The sequence below is a fragment of the Mercenaria mercenaria genome, chromosome 7, assembly GCF_021730395.1.
Source record: "Mercenaria mercenaria strain notata chromosome 7, MADL_Memer_1, whole genome shotgun sequence".
NCBI classification, from domain to species: domain Eukaryota; kingdom Metazoa; phylum Mollusca; class Bivalvia; order Venerida; family Veneridae; genus Mercenaria; species Mercenaria mercenaria.
The window spans coordinates 38,590,882-38,614,212 of record NC_069367.1 but is presented as its reverse complement, the minus strand read 5'-3'; the positions used below and the strand labels follow the sequence as shown (position 1 = coordinate 38,614,212).

The following is a 23,331-nucleotide window of genomic DNA, read 5'->3' as shown; positions in this document are numbered from 1 at the left end:
TTTTTCGACGTTAAGGTAGTTCTGCACGTCTGATAAACCGGAAGTGATGGCGTAACGTCATTTATCCGGATAACGTAGAATAAAGCCTGGATTCCGCGTACGGAAATGAAAATCATTTTATTAATTAATGGCCACCCGTGAGTAAATTTATTACAATGGCAATGTAACTAGCTTTCTAAAGTTAAAATATGATATCAAAACATCTGAATAATTCAGCATAAGGGCTTAAAACCAGCTTGAAATGTTCGGATAATTTTAATCATGGGCAAATATCTCAAAAATAAGCACACAGACCTATACATTTTATATCACCATATTATAGGTCATATATCTATTTACAACTGTGAGAAGTTTAATAAAAAATCTACATTTTAGAAAAAATTATATTCACGAAAATGTTATGAAAGTTGTGATTCTCCCATAGACTTCCATTATGATAACTTGCGTGATGTCCTATTTTTTTCAAATCAGTCTAGCAAAACATCAAGCACACAACCCTATATATATTCTAAAGTTTTGAAAAATCAGGGTTTAATCAAATTTTACATTGTAGAAAAAAGAATTGGTCCGAACGTGCAGAACTACCTTTAGAATTTACCTCGCCAACATTTCAACATTAAATTTTCATAAATAGGGTCAATCTTCGACAGGTCAATATTTAATGTTACACCGGCGCATATACAGTCTCACCAGGCATACGTACATTTTTGACAACATAGAAAATGACGTCAGATGTAAGCTTTTCCGTGAAAGTACACAGACTAAACTTTAAAACGAAAGTCGCTTTTGCATTGGTCTATAGTCTGGATTCTCGCGCAGGGGTCACACCATCTAAATGTATGTGTAGACTTTTTATTTTTACTAATGGGGAGTCAGTTATCAGCTCTTCCTTACGATTTGAAAATACCTGAGCTTAAGCACGACATGTCAGCTTTTCATATACGAAAAAAATATTTGCACTCGGAAAAAATCTCAAACCCTACAGGGCTCTGTAACGGAGCAGGGGTATGTGGAGAGTTTTGAAACTTCATCAAATCGTTTAAAAGGTTCTTTTTGATGTTGTCTAAAAGTGTCCAGTATATGCCTTGGATGTCAGATATTTCAGTATTTAAGAGCTATAGACTTAGACATTTCAGAAATATTTTCAAAATGAATTACATGCAATAAATGTTAATTCTATTGAAACGTGAAAGTGCCATCAGACACTTATACGTTTTATTACGTTACGGGTACGGAAAGGATATAAACAAGTACTCTTTTCTAATAACAAAAGTATTAAAGGCTCATAATGAATAAGTATAAAATGTGGCTGTCACATTTTCCGTAAGGAACATGAAATACATTAATTTCTTGTTAAATCCTTGTCGAAGGTTTGAATATTGCTGAAAATACGAGAATGCTGTATTGATCTTTATTGATTCTATTGTATTTTATTACCTCCATTTATGGCTCTAACTATAACAATTCATGTGCAATATTGAAATTAGTGCCTTTTAACCATGAAATTATGCATATAATCTATTTGCACAGCTGTTCAAGCTGTTGTTTTTTTTAAATTAAAGCATTGTGGACCTTTAAGTACAACAGATCCCTATTTTCTGACAACAGTTTTCAGATTTGAATGATTCAATAAACTGTATCATATTTTGTCCTTTCAATTACTTGGTCGTTTACAGTACTTTAAATTGATTGGTTCCATATGGACAAATAACCATGTATGTTCAGTTTTGAAAATTTTGTTATAGGCAGCAGCGCATAACTGACAGGTTTAATTCCACAGATCATGCAATTGTGCTCTTTTTTATACTTACTGTCACTCTTCAGAGTTTATCAAATTTGAAATTATAAAGGTACAATGGGTTCATTACATGGAAACAATATTAGGGGGCAACTTAAAATAAATGTAATTATGTTCCTTAAATTGATGCTGTTTAAAGGGCGGCATATTTGGCTTTTATTCGGATAATATCATCACTCACTCGGTACATTGTGTCTTGTTTCTTTCTCTTTAGAACTATTTAATGCTCTGTCTTTTATCATGTTGTTAAGCATTCTAAAAAGAAGAATGCATTGATTTTTTACATTTACTTAGTTATTCCTATCTTATTTTATACTTTGAAATTGATTTCTAAGAATCATTTACTTTGATGACAATGTAGGCATTATTCTGAAACACACTGTAAATAAAACTTGCAAGAAAATACATTTAGCCTAAATTGTACTAGAAGGAATATTGATGTTCATATTTCAACTTGTTTTATCAGCATCAGTGTCATTTTCATAACTGTTGTCAATCAGAAGGTAAGACAATTCATATTTCCTTTTAACTATACTTAAAATTAAATCAACATATAGTGGGCGAAAGAAGAAGTTGCTATATAACTATGAAATTATCCGAGCGAGACCACCTTTTTCAAATTAAGAGACCATAAGTTAGGTGTTGCATATCACTTAAAGTGGCAGCTTATCAAGATTAGAATTTTTTGATCCACAAAATAAATTTTGAGAACACCTGTTATCTCCATTTGTTCCCCTTTTTATGTCAAATATAACTTATTAACTACACATACTATCACTTAGTTATTTTTTTGATAGGTTTGGGAAACGACGTTTCAAGATTGTAGTGTCAATGATTTTGTCTTACTTACGAACTTGTTGAACTAAAATTTAGTCTGTTTAGGTAGTTCTACACACAGACACATGGGGTCATGACACCACACACATACCACTCTCCTCAGTCCCTGGTTAAGTTTAGCGATTTTTTTAGCATTTTAACATTTATTGAGCATAGGTCACGATCATAAAACGCATTTTTAACCATATCAGCGTGTTTTTAAAAATGCTTTTTTTACCATCAATGCTCTTAAAATCTGTAAAATTGACACTAAAAAACAATAGTCGATTTAGCTTTTAAATTAGCTCATACCTATGAATCTCTGGTACTAATCGACATTTTTGTAACCATTCTGTCAATTGACACCGGGTCTGACAGCTGACGTTCAGGTTCCGACGAGAAATCAATAATTATTATAAATCGATCAATCTTACTTCCCTGCGAATTGATCTCTGCTTTGCACTGCGCATATCGTACGCGGGTACCGAACTTGGACTTTTGATTCGATTGTCTCACAATCGATCCAATGATAACAGTGTAGAAATTCCTTAAGGCGGATCGAACAAAAGTAGTATCATATACAAACAAGTAATTCCATGCCAAACATTTAGTCAGCCATCAAAATATAATTATTTTGGCACGACGGTATTTTCAGCTGTTGAACGTAAAAAACAATACAAAATTATAACGTATTTTTCAATCAGTATGATATACATTTCTGCTGTTGTTTTTTTCTGACTGCAGTAACTTATTTTTATGCGCGAAAAACTAGGTCACTGAACAAACCTAGGTAAGGTAAGGGAAGTAACCCTATTACAGTAGATATATATTACTGATATTGTTACTCCCCCGCATAGCAAATAAGAAGTGAATAAACATACATAATGATACATGCATAAAAGAGATAGGAGTAAAACAAATAAAAATTAGTAGTTGACAGTCGGGTATTGTGACAAGTGTATGATAATACCTAGTCCCCTTGAGTAAAAGAGTAAAAGTACTTGTGTCCTAAGCTGTAGAATGGTGAAAATAGACTTGAAAGAGTCATACACAGTACCACACTTGCATATGCCATCTACCATATTATCACAAAATTAAGAGCAATCGGTTAATTGAAAAAGTAATATAACCTGTTAGATAGCTCTTGTTGAAATTTTATGACGTATTTTAATAATGTTATATATAATAGCAATGCATGACAAGGTTTAAAATAAAGAAAAGACAGCTAAAAATCATAATGCATAAACAATAGCAACTATTAATACTTATAATAAATAGTTGGAATAGATTACTTAGCCTTGAAGGAGTTGTAAGTATTTTGTAGTGATTTTTATGGAAACATACATAAGATTTTATTGAACTGAAAACCCCGTTCGAGAAAGCTAGGAAAATCGTTGAATCAGATTTAGAGAAAAAAAATAGTCTTTGTCTGAATGTGATGGTGTATAACATTTCATATATTCAGTTTATCTTTTTTCTGTGTCTTTCTTGATCTTGTTCACTCTACTGATTTTTAAAGATGTTATTAGAAGATTACAGCTGGAAAGAGTTGTAAGTATTATCATTGACAAGATTTTACTGAACTGAACAAAAAAAACGTTCTAGAGAGCAAGGAAAATAGTTGAATCAGATTCAGAGAATAATAACAGGAACCAAGAACGGTTTAAAATCTTTTAATTAATGGCACCTGGGGTAATTCTCCTCCTCCATGGAAACTGGAAGTTGCCATATGACATGTGCTGTTGAGTACAATGTTAAATCCAAATCAGTCAATTTTCACCATACAATCAACCCTATGGGCAAAACCCATAACTTTTATTTGACGTTAATGCAAGCTTTGATTTTTCCGATCAGTTTTTGTTAAAATCTACTTCTCGATTAACACCCAAGATACTGCTATGATACTTCATAGGATAGTTGAACACTAATTAATACCCTGGTCACAAGAACGCTACGAGCTCCGTACGAGTAGGTTTTCAGTCGAATTTTGGCAAATTCGTACGGCGGCCGTACGGACATCGGTGACTATTACGAGCGTCGTACGGATTTTTTGAACTCGTAGAGGACTCGGAAAGTCGGTGAAAATGTTTAACCGAGCTCCCGATTTTTCTATGAGCTCGTAGAGATTTTCGAAGTCAGGGGCAGCTCGCAAGAGCCCCGTACGAGAACCGCACGAGTCCTGGAAGAGCTCATACGGGCATCGCAAGATGTCCATGCGGATTTAGAAAACTGCGAGGCTTGCCGATGCTCGCACGACTATCGCAGTGGACTCGCACGGTTAACGTACGATGTCCTTACGATGTACGATATTAAGGACACCGTGCGGAGAACATGCGATGTTCGCACGAGACTCGCAGCGCCTCTTATGATAGCAGTACGGGCTCCGTACGACTTCCTTAATAATTCATGATGGTATAGAAACAGGAGTAAATTTCAAGTACCTCCAGGTACTGTCGAGGCGCGGTACAGAATGGAGCCACATCGTCTCAGACTGATGCACATGAGGCTCGCGCTGCACCAGGCTCATGCCAATAATGACATTTTATTCATAGCACTGCTGCTACAAGAACAGCTGAACGCTCGGCGGCGGCAGTGGAGACGTACGTTTGGGAAAAGCCAGGGTTGCAACGGCGCCTCCTGCTGGGCCAGTACGATACCCTCATGCAAGAACTAATGCGAGAGTCCCGGCGTACTTTATGTTCCGGGTGATACTGCAGAGAGTTGTACCCCGCATACGAAAGCGTACAAAATAAATGTAAATAAATTGTTGTAGATATGTGTTGGTATGTTTAAAATCATGTAAATAATTAAAATTGCAAAAGCATAAAATATAGGAGGCATCTTAACTTACGGTATCTTTATTAATGTAATATTGATTAATTAATATTGACTTTGGATGTAATCGCTTCAGCTAAGTAGCTACTAACGAAAAATTTTCAAACGCCGCCAAACTGGTTTATTTCTGTCGCATGTATACCATACGGGCACCGTACGAGCCGGTCTCCTTGCGAGCTCCACACGACTTGTCTGCGATGTCCGTAGTGATAGCCTACGATTGCATTCTCTAAAGTGGGCCCGTACGTACTGTGACCACACGCTACCATTGTACAGAGATCGTAAAGGATTCTAAAACTGGTGGACTCGTACGATTTTTTAAAACCGTACGGACATCGTATAGTCTTGTGACCAAGGTATAAGGCAAGCACATGTGTTCCTATATCAAAGTAAAATTCACACATAGTTAAATAAGATAAGTGACACGATAATATGGAATTTCCCCACAACCGTGCGTGCATTCTGATCATTCATTAATATCGCTGGAAAATGCTAGTAAAATAAATAGCCAATGAAACGTCGGGTGTATAATTTACATACGGCATATGTGTTTTGTAGATTTCTTTAAAACAAGCATGCTCCTTTGTTTATTTCAGTGCTTAAAATGGACAATCAGCATTACAAGTTGCGTAATTCTTAAATAATGAATATTTATTATTTTATATGTATTGGGTAATGAAGATTTTGTTATCCGAGGGAATGATTCTTGTAAATGTGAATATATACATTTAATATGATTTCACATCCAATATTAGATGGGACAGTTTTTAACAATAATAAAGCAACTTATCTAGATTATTTGTAAATCCTGATTTTGCTGTATTTTTTAAAGAAAACATTGCTATTTTTATTAGACAGCATATAAACAGTATATATATCTCCATGTAACTGACCTTTGGTAACATAATATTATAATTAACCTGAAGTTAACAAAGGCACAAAGCAACTAAAGTTCAACAGGAAAGAATTGGCAAATTTTCCTTTAATAGTTGTCGGCATTATTAGGTCAGGATGGCATTTCAATATCGTACATTCGTGTAAATTGTTCGATTCAGGTGACATTTTTGCTTATAATTTCCTTTATTTCTTGACTGATTTTAAAAATATAAACAGCGTCGAAGACAGGAAAACGAGTAATTTCCGCGGCGCCAGACAATCTCAATACTTTTCTTAAACACTTTGCCCAAATATTTTTTCCGCGGACCCGATGTGTAGATAACTTGCACACTGGGATTTTGGCGAGGTCTTTGGAGAAAGAGTTAAACACTTGCTTGCAGATTCAGTTGCTTCCAATGTCTCTGCTCACCTTACTAAACATAAAATCTTTTATGACCTCCTACATAGCATTTTCGTGACAAAAGATCTTGTGAAACTGAACTGATTGAGTCAAAAGACGAACGTCAAATCTTCAATCTTATTGCCGAAAACTATTTATGCATCATATTATCTTTTCACTTTGCAGTAGTACGTAGGTAAATATATCTGAACGCGACACACTTGCATGTCGTTTAGTTACAACTTGATTCCGAAAAATAACTAACCAATGTCTTCATTTACGTTTTACAGAATATTAAAAAGCCATGGATGATAACAACAGTGGAAACTTTCTACCACCTAATCAGCGGCCTAATTTTCGAACAGAGCCAGAGATGTATATCCAAACACTGTACGTGTTGATTTTAACGTATGAAAACAGGCATAATCCAGATCTTTCATGGAGATTGATGGACTTTCTATTGCTTCGAATATTTACGTTTCTGAACTTTCCAAGAAACCGTCCAGATATCCGTGATTTTGCTGAAGCCGGTTTCTATTACAGCGGAAACGAGGACATTGTCGTCTGTTTCTCTTGTGGCTTTAATAGGGGCAACTGGGCTGAAGCAGACATTCCTATCGATATTCACAGAAGATATGCACCTGAATGCTTATTCCTTCGTAGTTTAAATTTAGAGAACATCAGCATGTTTGTATTTCGTCAAACATGTACTCGGGATGGACAACATGGCGTCGGAATAAATAGACATAATGTACCCGGTCCATCTCCACTGGTACATGATCAATATCTCAGAAGGACATTTCGAGGGCATGACCAAGTATTTAATGTAATCGATGAGGGTACAGACAGTCTTCCTATGGCTAATTTACCAGCTACACGCGAACAAAGATTTATTCAAGTGATACAAGCATATTCCACTGAATCAGATTTAAGTTTAGTCCGTTCTGAGAGTTGGAGTTATATTTTTAGGTATCAAATGGCGGTTCAAATGCGGTCCTATGATTCAAATCTCTCTTCTCGGTCGGAGGCAGGCAATATAATAAACGTAAATATACTTGATGAACATCCATTTAACGGGCAGTCATTAAGAAATGTAGAAAGTTCATATATCGGACATACTAGTGAAAGAGTATCAGCACATCATGTTGGAATAATGGATTTCTCAGATAACAGATACCAACGTGAGGAAGAAGTAGAACATAATTTTTACATCGGTAGGACAGGACAACCTTTGAACTCTCAAATCACATTTAGTTTAGAAAATGGTGCACGACAAACATTTACAAATGAGACCGAACTGAAAACGATATACCAGTCTGAAATTAACGACACTTTTGAAAATACATGTGGTCGCAATCAAGTACGCGAGGAATCATCTTCACATATTACAACACAAGAAATCATTAACAGATCAATTGAAGAGCCTTGTAGCAACTTAGTAAATTCGGATTGTATTTCTGGGGAACAAACAGTTTTTGAAGTATCTCAGATACATATGGCTGGAAACAATGTAATGACGGATGATTACTCCAGTTTGTGTGTAGAAGTATCAAACGAGTTGTCATCATTTTCTGGAGACTACTCTGATTATAATAGTTCCAATATGGACTCATTTGATAGTATACCAAACCAAGATAGGAATATAATGCATTCCGAAACAAATAACAAATACCAAGATGATTTTCTAGAGGAAATGCCAGAGAATACAAATAAAAAATGTGACAGTGCAAAATATCGAGCAGACGAAAAGCGAAAGGTACAAGAAAATGTGTCCAGCAATGGCAAGCTATCACCGACAGATGACTGTATATCAGGTGAGTTAAAATGAATAATCGTAATTTTGTTGAAGTCAAATACTGTCTTTGAGTGTATGTTTAAAATGGATTAATAAGGCATCCATTAATATATCTTCAATTGATACATCCCCTTATCATTATGAACGGGTTTTGAAAGGCAACATAGTATAGTATGTATAACAGATATGTTATCAGAATTACTGTGTTTGCAAAATATTCAGACAAGATCAGAATGTGGAGAAAACACTTCCATACTTCCATATTTATATAGCACCCTTTTCCTGGGTAAATACGTTCAAAAATTCTTTATATACAAACGCGGCTACTGATGGCGCAAAGTTCATCCCTTAACACAATCTGACCAGAGAGGCAAAGCGAGAGACCCTAGAACAAAAAGAGAGAAAGAGAGAGACAGACTCACAGAAAGACAGATAGAATGACAGACATAGAGAAAGAGAGACAGACAGAAATGGAGTCCATAAGATTCAGACAGGTCCAGCTAACTTACTTAGTTATTAGCCTGTTTCTTTAACGTGCCGGTGTATAGCACTGATACATGCGAATCACCCTTTACTTAGAATAATCTTGGTTTAGTGGGAGACACTCAAGAGTATCTCAAGACAGGATTGTAATCCGGACATGGTTCGACATTCAAGCATGTTGCCACTAGACCATCGGGTCACTAGAAAAATATAGAAGAGAAAAATGAACTGCAGCACACTTGATCTCAGTAAACTCATTTGCAGCGGCCAGTTTAGATTTTTTTTTTTATATGTTTTGTCGCTTATACCATCTCAGCAAGTTCTCACTTAGCTTTGTGTGTCTACCGGTAAATAATCTGTTTTTATTTTTTTTTAATCTTTTTTGCCGATTTAACTATCTCAACAATGTCCCTCCTATGTTTTATTATCTACTCTGGTAAACTGTGCCATATTTAAAAAGTGTGTTGATTAGATCAGGGGTTAAGAACAACATATGGTCAGCATTATGACCAACATTTCATAGTTAAGGTCGCTGACTTCGAACCACTTGCCCCTCGCCTAAGTGTGTCCGAGCCTTACTGTGGGCGTTGAATTCTGCATGTTAGGGAGCCATCTAGCTGACTTATGGAAGATCGGTGGTTTTTCCCAGGTGTCCGCCCGTGATGAAATAAGCTCAAGGAACCCCTGGGGTCTTCCTCCACCATCAAAGCCGGAAAGTCGCAGTATGGCCTTAAATTGTGCCGGTGCGACAATAAACCTAACAAAAACAGAAAACAAAAAAGCATTTCGTAGAAATTCAAAATTATTAGTACTTAATATAATTATTGTTCAAAATAAATATTCATCAAAACTAGATACCTGATATTTGTCTTTGAAATCGTTACCCATAATTATGATATTATTCACCAGGTTAAAACACAACTGTTTATTAGACTGGCGAATGCCGTTGGGCGGGCGGGCGTACGGGTATATCAACTTTTCGTTTCCACTCAATAACTTTAGTTAGGAGTGACAGATTCAAATGTAACTTAGTTTATAGGTAGCTTCTATACAGATAGAAAAAGAATAGTTTCCGCTCAATAACTTCAGTTTGCATTGAAATATTGAAATTAAACTTGACCTATCGGTAGCATATTTTTATTGAAAAACAAAGGTTGGGATTGCAAATGGGGTCAGTGGAGTCAAGTTCAAGATCAGCATAACTTAATTAATATTCAAACTTAGAACATTCCTACATGGCGCAATGGCCAACGCAACTTTTTGTGCTGTAGAACGGATGGGTAGCGGTTGAAACCCAACTGAGATCCATGTTTTGTAAAGAAAAGCTCATTTTAATGCCATTTGGTCAAGGTCAAGGTCACATTTATCAATGTGATCATCACAAATGAGGTTCCTTGTGTATAACTTTAGTTTGGACTTACTTATTGTCACCAAACTCGATGTACAGCAAGCTTATCTGGCGATTTAGCTTTGGATGATATTTGGGGTGACAATAACTAAAAATAGTAAAATGAATTCCACTCAGTATTCTAGTTGGGCACACGTATAGTAAAAGTTAACTACTTGCATGGTATATAAATATCTTTTATCAAACACAATGGTTGGGAATGTATTTTGAGGTCATTTGGGTCAGGGTCAAGGTTATTGTAACTTAAACTAGAAAAATCGTTTCACCTCAAGACCTCTAGTTTGGAATTAAATAATTTGATTAGTCTGCTGAGTTTGAAGGTTCCTCTGTGGCGAAGTGGTTTAGGGAGTGCTGGGCTGAAAAGACCTCTTGTGCTGTGGAACACATGGGTCGCGGTTCAAATCCCGAAGGGTGCCTTTTTAAAAAACAAAATGTCATTATAATGCCATTGGGTCAATGGCAAGGTAATAGTTAAGATAAAAAAATATAGTTTTTTTTCACTTTGATCACCAAAAAGCTGGTTTCCAATTCATAACTTCAGTAAGAATTGACTGCCTGTTGCCAAACTTGGTGTATAGCAAGCTTATATTAAGAAAAGGCTTAAGAAATGGCTTTGGATTTGTAATTTGGGTCACTATTACAAAAAATATAAAAATGGTTTATGCTCAATGCCCTTAGTTTTGGGTACATTTATTCTTTTTGTGTTTCTAAAGTAGCGATAATGTTCATTAAGGGAATATAAATCTCTAAAAATCTGATATGCTAGAAAATGTCGAAAATCGTTATGAAGTGAGTGGATTTTTTTATGAAATATAGAACTTCCGGATTTAGTGGTGTTTAACATATAAGGCGACGATACATTGTTTTTTGCCGAACTCCTCGAAAATCAATGAAAAGTTCATTAATGTATACAGTCTTTATGCTGTAAAATAGTAACAAATGGCTGGAAACCCTTAAATGTCTTGTATTTTTTAATTTAGACCCAATTTTCGACCAAGTGGATCTATTTTGGTCGATTTTAGGTCTTAGTAAATGTCTTTTGCACACTTTCGCACTGCAATTGTCAAGATATTATTTAAATAAGCATGTTTCTGATTGAAAATGGTAAACATCATAACGATTGAATGGATCTTGAATCAAAATGCCATGAATGATATAATAAAATTGGAGATATTGCTTGTAAAGGGCTAAATTTCGCGTATTTTTTGAAAGAGGTGACCTGTAATATACGGTCATTTCTCTAGATATTTTCAAAATTGTGCAAGGAAACTAAGCAGATCATTGTGAATAAGGTGTACCTTGAGAATGAATGCAAATTCGTGAAAAAAATCAAACACAATTTTTTCTTAAAGGCTCTTCACAACCAAATAAAATGTAAGACTCAGCAGGTATATAAATAGTGTTAATCTTTCCTTTCCTAGTGCCTTTTCCCCATAGCAACGTGTTTTTTTTTATTCTACCGCGCTTCAGTATGTTTCACTTTGTATTCATTCGAAATCGGCATGTTTCTGTCGCATGATATGTAAAAATGGCGGCGTAAGAATTTCATGGCTCGAAAAGAGAAATTGAAAGAAGCGAAAAGTAGAAAATGCCGAAAAAAAAACGTTATAAAGTAAGTGGATTTTATATGAAATAAAGAACAGTCGTATTTAGCGGTGTTCAGCTTAGAAGGATTGAGCCAGCTGTGATAATAATCAGAAGCTAATGAAACCCATAGTTATAATCGACGATTTGTTTAATTTTCTATAATATTGTACTAGTAAATGTAAGACATGTCGACCCCACCTTTAGGCTGAGGTATTATTGTTTCTTCTGTTTTAGTGTCGCGGCGTAAGTAACAAATAAAACTACAAATAAATTTTTTAAAGCGATAAAAACTTATTTTTTGTCAGTGCATTTTATGCAAAATCAAACCATTTTATGCCCTTTGTAGGGCTATATGTTACATTTACATTGACATATAAATAATCACAGCTAAGAGGAAATTTACTGAGAGAGTAAAAGAGGAAGATAGATTTATTTTTAAGAAATTAAAAAAGATTATCTAGTCAGTAGTCAGAGTAACAAATTCACTGCAACTAGGATTTTTCAAAAGTTCTCCTTCAAAGACCCTCATGCAATCTACAGATCAAAAGTTGTACTTACAGTGGCTAATTTTACATAATAATATTTTGGTATTGCTTTTTGACATAAGTAGGTCATTGTCAGCTTGACCTCAGGAAAGGTCGATCTCTAGGATTCAGGAGACTAATATTTTTGAGAAAGAAAAGGGGCATAGTTATACAAATTTGAATAGCCTCAGGAATTATCTCTAGGAACAAACCATAGGGTTTGTTTTAGGAAAAAAGGGTGCATAATCATAGAACTGTTTTTTCCCTCAAATTTGAGCTAAATATATATGGATAGATGACCGTTCTTGCTTTGATTGTCTTTTGTTTCTTTATACGCTTATTTATAGTCGCCACCGGTTATCCATATGAGCGACTCCTCTAGAAGATTGTTAGTAATAATATTGGGAGGATACTGCAAGACAGATAGGACAGAAGTGTCCCTCGTTCTTTGGCGTGACAAGTGTAAAGCACGCATACACGGGACTCTTATCTCAATGCTAGTATTTTAAGTTGCAAGAGCGAGGGCTTCAACTCACGATTACCGGTTTTATAGACAGACATTTTTACCACTGGACCACTGCATCCGCTCTTCTGGTACCTCGGTTTAGTTTTAAATACCCTTCCCTCTGTAATGAGCCGGGAATTTCTATTCAAACAGTTATGAATTTTACACTCACAAAAAATGTTCATTCGTGTAAATCCTTATTTATATAATCATCATTTCATTGCAATTTGCTGCAAAAATTGGAAATGGAAAATCTCAGGATTGTAATCGGTGACTACAAGGTAGGTTAAACTTTGTTTGTTAGATACATGTAGAGATGGTACCTAAAACTTCAAATTGCATCTGATATTATTTTCGGTTGAATAATACCGGAGTACCTCAATTATGTAATATATAACTTTCATACTTCATTTTTCATGCTAAAAGGCAATATTTAATCAGAAAAATTTGATCCTACTTGGAAAAGTGAAGCCAGTGACAGATAACTCTTTTAGGACTATTTAGTTATGTGAACAAAGTACAGATAGATTCGGATATGTTTCCCAAAAATATAGTTTACTTCAAGATCTATGAATAATCATTTCACGATAATTTACAGGTACTGTATGATCATACAGAACAAAAAAAGTATTCGTTAGAAAAAAAATAAATAGACTATAAGAATTTTACGACATCGAATCCCTCAACATTTTACAAAATTCGTTTGCCAAGAATAATCAAGGCCTCAACATGTATGAGTTAAAAACAGAGCGATATAAGAATATATATTCTATCTGATGGCCACACCAAAACCATACCAAAAACTGTGCCGAAAGAAGTTATTTAACTTTTTATGACACGCACCTTACAAATGTACCTAATTTGCATACTGTCCGAGGCGTGCGGAATAGCATTAACCTTGCGGAATCTGTCGTTACAGAAACTTCTGTTAATATATTGCAGACGTTTTTTTTTTTAGTATAAATAGAATGGTTGTTTTAGTTAAAAAGAAATGACAATCACCTTTCTTTAGCTAATCCATCAAAATAACAAAGCCGGTTTTGCTGCCAAACGTTCCCGTATTTACTGTACGGTGCTATGTGCCACGGCAATAAATAGTATTTTATAGATGTTACGAAGCACACATGGGGAACGTCTCAAAATGTCTTTTAACTGTCAAAATGACAAGTTATCAAACAAAACAAGGAGTTTCTATAGTTTTGGGTCTGAGTTGTAATTACTGGCATATAAAATAAACAAAGAAACATAAGAAATCTACATGTATCTCAGTTTTATGTTGTTGTTGTTGTTTTTTGTTAATTGTTTTTCTTTTTGTTGATGGTAAAAAGAAAAAATATGAGATTACCATTAGCTGTTTTATACTTACTTTTATGAAATACTGTTGTTTTGTTGTTGTTTTTTGTTTTTTTTTTTCAAGAAAAGGACTACATTGTATGGTTTTTAACAAACTTAATTTACTCTGGGAAGGTGCAGCACTGTGGGTTATTCTGCTACAAAAAGAATCAGAGTATTTTATATATTGGTTTTCTTTCAACCATGAATTGATTTTTAGTTTTTTTTCTATGGCTGAGGATATACCTTCCGTCTCAATGAATGTACAAGAACTAGATGACAGAGGAAAATGGAAGGATGTTATTAATATATATTACCTGAAAGGGAAAAAATACAATATCTATTTTCTCCAAGATACACATTTTACAGATAGAGAAATTAAGTATACCCGCGAACACTTGGATATGAATGTTATTATTATTGTCAGTCTAGGGGGTAACAATATTTATAAATAATAACTTTAGCTCTAAATTCTCTGGTATGGAAACAGACCAAAATGGTATCCTTCTAATTCTTCATGCATACGTAGCAAAGTTAATCTCTCTATGTTTTGTATTTATGGCACAAATAAAGATGACCCTGATTTTTTTTAAATATATTGAGAGAAAAGTGGTAGAAACTGAAAATCATTGCTTAAGGTTCTTGTCAAGTCTTGAGACCACCCCTCAGGTGAAACTTTGTTTTATTTTTTTGACGCCACATATACCTTGGTTTATCATATACAATATACCAAACTATTCATAATAAGTAGAAAAAAAATTCATGACAGTTTATATTTTTAACAGTACATTTTGTCCTATATCACATGTACTTTGACTGTTCGTATACTGTTTTGTAGAAGATATCAAGCTTCTTTTTCAAAAGTATTTTGTCATTACTTTTACGAATACTGTGTGTCTAACATATTTCTCCAGGTACTCCGGGAGTTGAAAGTGTTACAAACAATGTACATTTAAAAAAAATACAAAAGTTGCAAAATGAAAGTGAAAGTAGAGCTGTCAAAATGACCAAAAACTGCAATATTTAAAAAAAAAGTATCAGTTTATCAGTTTTCATTTCCCGAAGTGCCTAGGTAAATATGTTAGACACACAACAGAAACAAATTTAGAGAAAAATATGTTTGAAAAAGAAGTTTGATATTTTCTACAAAATATGGACAATCGAAGTGCATGTGTTGTAAGACAAAATACATGTTACTGAACAAGGTGACCTTTACAGGCTGTCAACTGATTCCTATATTCCTATATTTTCCTATATTTTGGATCAAAATCCTATATTCTGAAAAACCTCCTATATTTCCCATATTTTCCTATATTTTGAAAAATATTCCTATATTTTTTAGTAAAGTTCTTGCCGGTGAATAAGAGAGTAAATCTTGGTTTGATACTGCTTTTGGATTCTTTATTTTATAGGTAAGAAAATTCCCATGTCTGCCACAGCATCACCATCCTTAAGATAATGTAGTTTTGCTCTTCTTCATCATCTGTATGGTCATTTTGCAAGGCAGTGAAACAGGACATGGGTCTTTCAGGTAAATCAAAGTCTCATTCAGACATTTTCTTTCAGATACTCCCCAATGATGAAATACAAGGCAAATCTCTGAGATCTCCGACATCAAAAAAGTATAGTAAAGATGACAAACTGGTGCAGAAGTACCATGTCTGTTTTAAATATACAGTTCATGCAGTTTTACCAAAATTCAAAGTTTTCATTTACTGAATTGTCAACAGGAAGATTTTCTCAGAGACTGAGAACACTGCCGCGTCACTGCCCAAAAAGTGTTGACCAAGGGTGACGGTAAAACAGTGACTGCTACAGCCACTGGAGCATCTAATAAACCAGCTACTGTAGGTTCAAGCGATATTGAGCAGAGGCAAATACAACATGTATTCGCAAGTCACCCTTTGAAACATCAAGTCACAGAATCTGAGCTGTTGTGGTGTTTTAAAGTAGCAGCTGCTGATTTTTCATTCAGATCATGTGATGGCCTTGATAAAGTGTTTCAGAAGATGTTCAAGTGTGATATTGCTGATCGGTTTTCTTTGTCAAGGACAAAAGCATCATACATAGTTTCAGAAGCCATAAGACCATTTTTGACAGAAGCAATTGTGAAGGAAGTTATAGATGGAAATTTATGGTATGTTCTTATGTTTGATGAAACTACTACAGCACAGCAATGTAGACAAATGGACATACTGATAAGATTTTGGAGCAATATTGAAGGAGAAGTGTCTGTGAGGTTTTTGAAAGCTTTTCACTTTGGCCATGCAACAGCTGACATTGTAAGTGAAGCTTTCCTTAAATTAGGGAATGATTTTGAAGTAGACCTACCCATGAAGAATTTGATAAGTCTCTCATCTGATGGCCTGAATGTCAACAAATCCATTCACAGAAAAGTCAATGAAAGTTTGAAAGCAGATGGCAACCTGGGTTTGCTTGTCTTTGAACCCTGCAACCTCCATACAGTGCACAATGCTTTTAGAAAAGGTCTCAGCTATTTTGGAAGTGATGCAGAAGAGTTAACTTTTGACATGTATCAGTTCTTCAAGCAGCAGCCAGTCAGAAGAGAAGATTTTAAAGACTTTCAACTGGAGTATGACATGGATGAGAGCCTGTTCCTAAGACATGTACCAAGCAGATGGTTGACATTGTTGCCAGCCATGACCAGAGTATTAACAAACTAGAGGGTAAGTGCGGATTATTTCACTGTCTAACTTCCAAAATCAGTGAAATCCAAGTCTGCACGAAAACAGCTTGAGAGCAATGAAAGGTACAGAAGAATATGTTGTGGGCTTTGTATCAGTCTTCTGTCTTGTGACTGTGATGCTGTTGAAGAGAAGGGTAGACATTCTAGACATTGATTAATGTAGAAACAGTAAGACAGTAAGTGTACAGGTAAGAATTGATAGTATATGTACCAGTAAATGAAAATATATGTTGTTGAAAACTCCTATATTTTGCCTCAAAACTGTCCAGAAACTCCTATATTTGTTGTGAAAATATTCCTATATTCTTCCTATATTTTGGAGAAGACCTGGTTGACAGCCTGCCTTTACAAAAACTATTTTCTACCCCTTCTGAACAATTCTGTATATATGTGTTATTAATATTACGGGTCTGTCAGTTATGATTTCCAAAATGAAAATTTACCCGACGGGTGGTCTCAAAGGTGTTTACATGATCCTTAATTGTTGGGGACTACAATATAGTGTTAAACCCAGACATTGATTGTTTTCACTATATAAATGTAAATATCCTAAAGCAAGAGACACAGTTCTTCAAATGATGATTGATTGTAACTTAATTGATTTTGGAGAGAACAAAATATCGAAGAAAAACAGTACACATGGTTCAAAAGAAATCCTATTAAAAAGCAAGTCTAGATATCTTCCAAATTTCCAGTAACTTTTACACATACTTGAATAAAGCGTTAATTTTACCAGGTTATAGAATAGACCATTCAATGGTTTTATTAAGTTTTGAATTCGGATATGTTAAAAAAGGTACGGTAACCTCATACTGGATATTCAACAATTCTTTGTTAAGAGATATTCAATTGTAGAACAAACTAAGCAACTTTTATAATGCAAATCAAAAGACAATATGCTTCAGAAGAAAAGTCTTCACAAGAACCAGTAGAAAACATAAATAATGAAGATTTAAGACTGACCATAAATAATAAACCATTTTTGAGGTACTTTTAATTGAGATTAGGGGGGAAAGTATAGCTTCTCATTCTTTAAGAAAATACAAGAAGATAAAAAGCAAAAGAAACTTATAAATGAGATTAGTTTCTTAAAAAACAAAATAATATAAATTTTGATCTATTACAGAGTAAAAAACAGAATTGGTAGATCTGAGATAAAAAAAAAAACATGGAGCCTATATAAGTACTAGAGCAAAGTGGATTTCTGAAGGCGAGAAAAACACAAAATACTTCTTCGGCCTAGAAAAAAGAAATTTTGTTTCTAAATTAATGAACTCTTTGTACTCAACAACAGGAGCCCTTGTACAAAAGCAAGAGGAAATTATGAATGATGTTGTTAACCACTATAAGAATTTATACTCATTGACACAGACTGAAACAGTAGTACTAGATCACATTTTACAAAATGGTAGTATCCCAAAATTAAGGTATCGGACCCCTAATAGTAATGTTTAAAAAATGGCATTTGCTTGGTATATTCTTAAAATTGACCATGGCATTGTGTTGCAAACTTTAAACAACTTTTACCGTGCCGTTTTCTGTAAATTTTATATAATTTATGGAATTTTCTCAATCTCAAGTAGAGACAAATTTCAGTGTGATGGCCACTATCTAAAACGTTTGCAGAGAATTCATTACAGCATTAATTTTGATAAAAGAAACATCAAACTATTGTTAAACAGTTATAAAACACAATATAAAACTGTAAATATCATTTCTTCTAGGTTGGCTCATGTAAACTGTTTGATGAGACAAAATTCTAATTCCAACATTGAAAAATTATGGTCGAATCCTGTGGGTCAGTTTTGAATTTTGCTCACTTCATACAAATATAACCTTTGGGCAGAAGTAAAACCTACCTGCATTTCTTCCAAAATATGTAATCTAAAGAATAAAGGCAAAATTGAGAACTTTTACCGCATGTAACTCAGTATTTTTAAAGATGTCTAACTCTACCTCTCCTGATTCAGAGCTAAATTTACTTTGAACAGCAAGAAATCGCTTATAAAATGAATTTTCTACTTTTGTACAATACATCCATAATAAGTCTTAAAAGAAGTAAAAACTTACTAGAAAAAAGGAACAATGGAAAAAATATTCTGGTTAGATATTGGCCATTTTAGTAAGATCAATTAATTATGCCTTTGATTCGGTGGATCTGTCATTTACCCTTAAACAAAGGGTCATAACTTGCATTCCGAAGGGAGATAGAGATAAACGTTACATTAAAAATTAGTGTCCAATATCTCTTTTGAATGTATCATACAAAATTGCTTCTGCTAGCATTGCTCAAAGATTAAACAATGTCTTACCAAAATTTATTAGTCCAGACCAAACTGGTTTTCTACCTGGGAGATTTATTGCAGATAATATAAGATTAGTGTATGATGTAATGTATCACACAGAAGAACAGCAAATTCCAGGAATCTGGATCCCCATGACGGCAACCACATTGAACCCTAAACCAATCTGACAGATGATCATTAATATTGACACAACAGTGTATGTCATTGTAAAATAATTTAACCCAGTCCACCTATATTTTCATCCTGTGTGCGGAAATACTAGCAGTGCTATAGAAACAAAACCAAACTATTAAAGGGATAAAAATAAATAACATAGAATTTCTGTTGTCACAGTATGCGGATGATACAATAGTATTATTAGATGGAACTGAAAATCGTTAAAAACACTGTACAAACACTAGACTTCTTTGTAAAAATATCAGGACTGCAAATAAACATAGATAAAACTAAATTGTTCTGATTAGATCTTCGTAAATTAGCAGGTTTTTACCATGTCCAGAATTAGGACTTCAGTGGGAATTTCAAATTACTAGGAGTGACTTTCACAAATGACCTCAAAAATATGGCAAACACTGTCTACCGAAAATTGAAGAAATTAAAAGGCTTTTCGCGCACTGGAATAAAAGTGTTATTAGTCCTATATGTAGAAATTTAGTCATAAAAACATAGCTTTGCCAAAAATCAATCATATTATTATGAGTTTGCCAAATCCAAGCAAGTATATCATAAAAACTTTGCAAAAATCTTTCTATACCTTTTTTATGGAATGGCCAAGATAAGGTAAAAAGAAATACTATTATTCAGTCCTATCAAAACGGAGGTATACATATAATAGAGTTAGACATTTTCATAATGGCTTTAAAACTTACTTGCCTTCGCAGATATATGAGATGTAATACTAGATATTTTGAATTTATTACAGATATGTATCCTTTACTCCAAACTTACAGTAACTACGGAAATAATTACGGAAACACTAAAATATTAGTAATTACTTTTGAAACGATGTTTTCCAAGGAATCATACGAATAAATGACTAATATCCAAAACGCTGGAGTGATTTCTGTGCACTGCCAGTATGGCAAAGCAGTAATTTTAAAATTGGTGGTTCCAGTTTTCACTGTCCCATGTTCACAAGGAAAGGGATTTTATTAATTAACGACTTTCTAGATAGAAATGGAAACCTTCTGTTATATGATGATTTAATTGATAAGTATGAAGTCGGAACAAATGTTTTACAATACCAAAGTATTATTGCATCAGTAAAAGGTTTGATTGACAAGGTTAGCTTTCCATTCTATGCAAAAAGGGATGACTCACCATTATAACCCTTTGCAGTTAAAATAATTATTGTCAAATAAAAGGCTGTAGAAAAATCTATGCTTTCCTACTTACCAAGCCAAACATAATCCCCTTTTCAAGGAGGAAATGGATTGAGGAATTAAATTTAAATGCGCTTTTTAACTGGAAACATATATATATATATATAAACTCCCTTTCATTGTATCTAAAGATACTAGGTTGCAATGGTTTCAGTTTGACTGAACCATAGAATCATTGCAACAAATTACTCCCTGCTTAAAATGGGTTTAAGAAAAGATTATCTGTGTCCTTTCTGCAATACAGAAACTGAGACTTTACAACACTTATTTTGTGATTGCGATTGTAATAACCTATACTGGACTGAGGTCAAAAGATGGATGAACGAAACTTGTCCAGATATTTCCACTGAATGGTCAAAGACAGATATTATTCTAGGTAATGAGAAATTTAACAATGCCCTAATGAATATATTACTAAATGCAAAATCTGTTATATATCAATATCGAATTAGAAACGTATTTCTAAGCTTTTCATTGTTCAAAACGCATATGGAAATGCTGCTGAAACTTGAGCATTTTAATGCAAGAAAAGAAAACAAATTAAACAACTTCAATGTCAAATGGAGCGATCGCTTATCTCTGCTTTCACTAGAAATCTAACCTTTTTCTGTACAGTTTTTTTTATAGTTTCCCCAGTGCTGCACCACAAACCCCACTTTCTAGTTCCCCGTTTACTTTTTCTCCTTTTTTATTGTTGTTGTAGTTTCATTTTTAGCTTTCTCATGCCGATTTGGTGTCTTCTATTTTGTTTTTATTAATGTTAGAAGAAGTAGGTATAACAAATGAGAAAGATGGGCAACCAAGTGTGCTGTGATTAGCGTATTCTGCTTAATTATAGGAGATATTTTCTTTATTTAGATTGGATCATTGTGCATACTATAATATCACTTAAAGATGTTCTAACGACAAGTAATCCAAAGGTTTTATTATGCTAATTGTACAAAATAACTTCTTTTGTAGCCACCTACTTACAGACTATTTCATATATTTTATGCTATATGCTGTAATCCATATTCGAGAAATAAAAATTTAGTCTTATATAAAAGACGCAAAATGTTTTACTAACAGTGCTAAATAAACGAAACCTTATAGTCATCTTTCAGATAAAAGAGATACTTATGAAAGGAACCACACAGTTTAAAAAATGCCATTTTAAATTTATACCTTATTTCAGATCGTGGAGAAAAAATGTCGGATTATAGTGGCACATGTAATGAGGCAGAAGAGTTAACAATGTTAAAGACGACTATAGGAAAAAATGATACTGGTACACTTTTTTCATATCATGCTTAAACTAATTCTTTACGAAACATTCATCGTGCAGGCATAAGCTCGATCAGTTTCATCATTTAGTGAAAAACTGTCATCGGATAAAGTTGAAATGACACTACCAGTGATTGATAGACATTTTTTCTGTAGCTAATTCAATAAAAGGTTTATGGAATTTCTAACGTCAAATACTGAATCTGATATCAGATTTCATTAATACTGCACCCGTACGCCAGTACAGCTGCCTAGTGGCTACTTCCGTTTTTCTGTAGTGTTTTGGTAAGCAAGCTGCAGCCACTTGTTTTCCGTCATGCACTAACTTCCAAAATTGATAGAAAAATGTAAGTTGGCACACATGTTACGATTATTTCCGAGTGTTCTAGTGGAAGGCTTCAAAAGAAACCAATGAACCAATGTCAAGCTATTCTACTCATCCTGGCGTCGGCGTCAGCGTCACACCTTGGTTAAAGATCTACGTGCAAGTACGTATAGCAATCATTTAAAGGCATATAGCTGTGAAACTTGTTTTTCTTTTTCTAGGTCAATTACCAACCTCACTGGTTTAAGTCCCATAACTTTGACATGTATTTTGGCCAAATTAGCCTCCATCCTGGTTAACGTTTTGCACGCAAGTTACTTTCTCCAAACCTAATGCAGATATTGAATTGAAACTTCGTATGTGACTTCAGGGTTATAAAACTAGGTGAGAGCATCAAGTCTCATAAATTTGACCTGCACTTAGAAAATTCTGGTTAAAGTTTTAAATGCAAGAGAATACAGCCATTATTAAAGACATACATAGTTTTGAAACTTATTTTTTCTTAACCAACTTCACAGGATCAAGTCTCATAAATTTGACATGTATTTTGGCAATTTATACCACATTTGGACATTTAAAATCCTTGTTAAATTTTGCATACAAGTTACTATCTCAAAAACTAATGCAAATTAATTGAAACTACACGCGGCGGAAAAAATCCTCACTTTTTCCCAGTTAAAGTGGCATTTTCATCTTTAATTAATCCACTTCCTGTTTTTATTTCATTTTGGACCTATACATTTTGTAAGCACTTTCAATGAGATTTTTTGCATTTATAGAAATGTAAACAAACCTTAGAAAGTGATCATTTCGTTGCAATTTGCTGCAAATATTGTGACAAATCCAAAAAGAATCACATTTTCACTGTTTTGGTGTATTATTTTCAAAAATTGGATGTTCTGAGCCTATATAGTACTCATTCATAGCTTCCAGAGAAGAGAGTATGTATATTTAACAGTGTTTATATGTTGTTTGCTTGCAATTTGAGT

General features: G+C 34.1%; 1 protein-coding gene across 1 annotated transcript in view; it reads left to right on the top strand.

Moving 5' to 3' along the window:
- LOC128558236 (uncharacterized) overlaps positions 1-23,331 on the top strand; it is a 43,307-nt gene that overhangs the window by 16,911 nt on the left and 3,065 nt on the right. Inside the window, exons 2-3 of the mRNA XM_053547119.1 lie at positions 7,016-8,539; positions 21,929-22,021. Of these exons, the coding sequence (XP_053403094.1) occupies positions 7,030-8,539; positions 21,929-22,021 (1,603 nt within the window). The 5' untranslated portion in view covers positions 7,016-7,029. The remainder of the gene's footprint in view (positions 1-7,015; positions 8,540-21,928; positions 22,022-23,331) is intronic.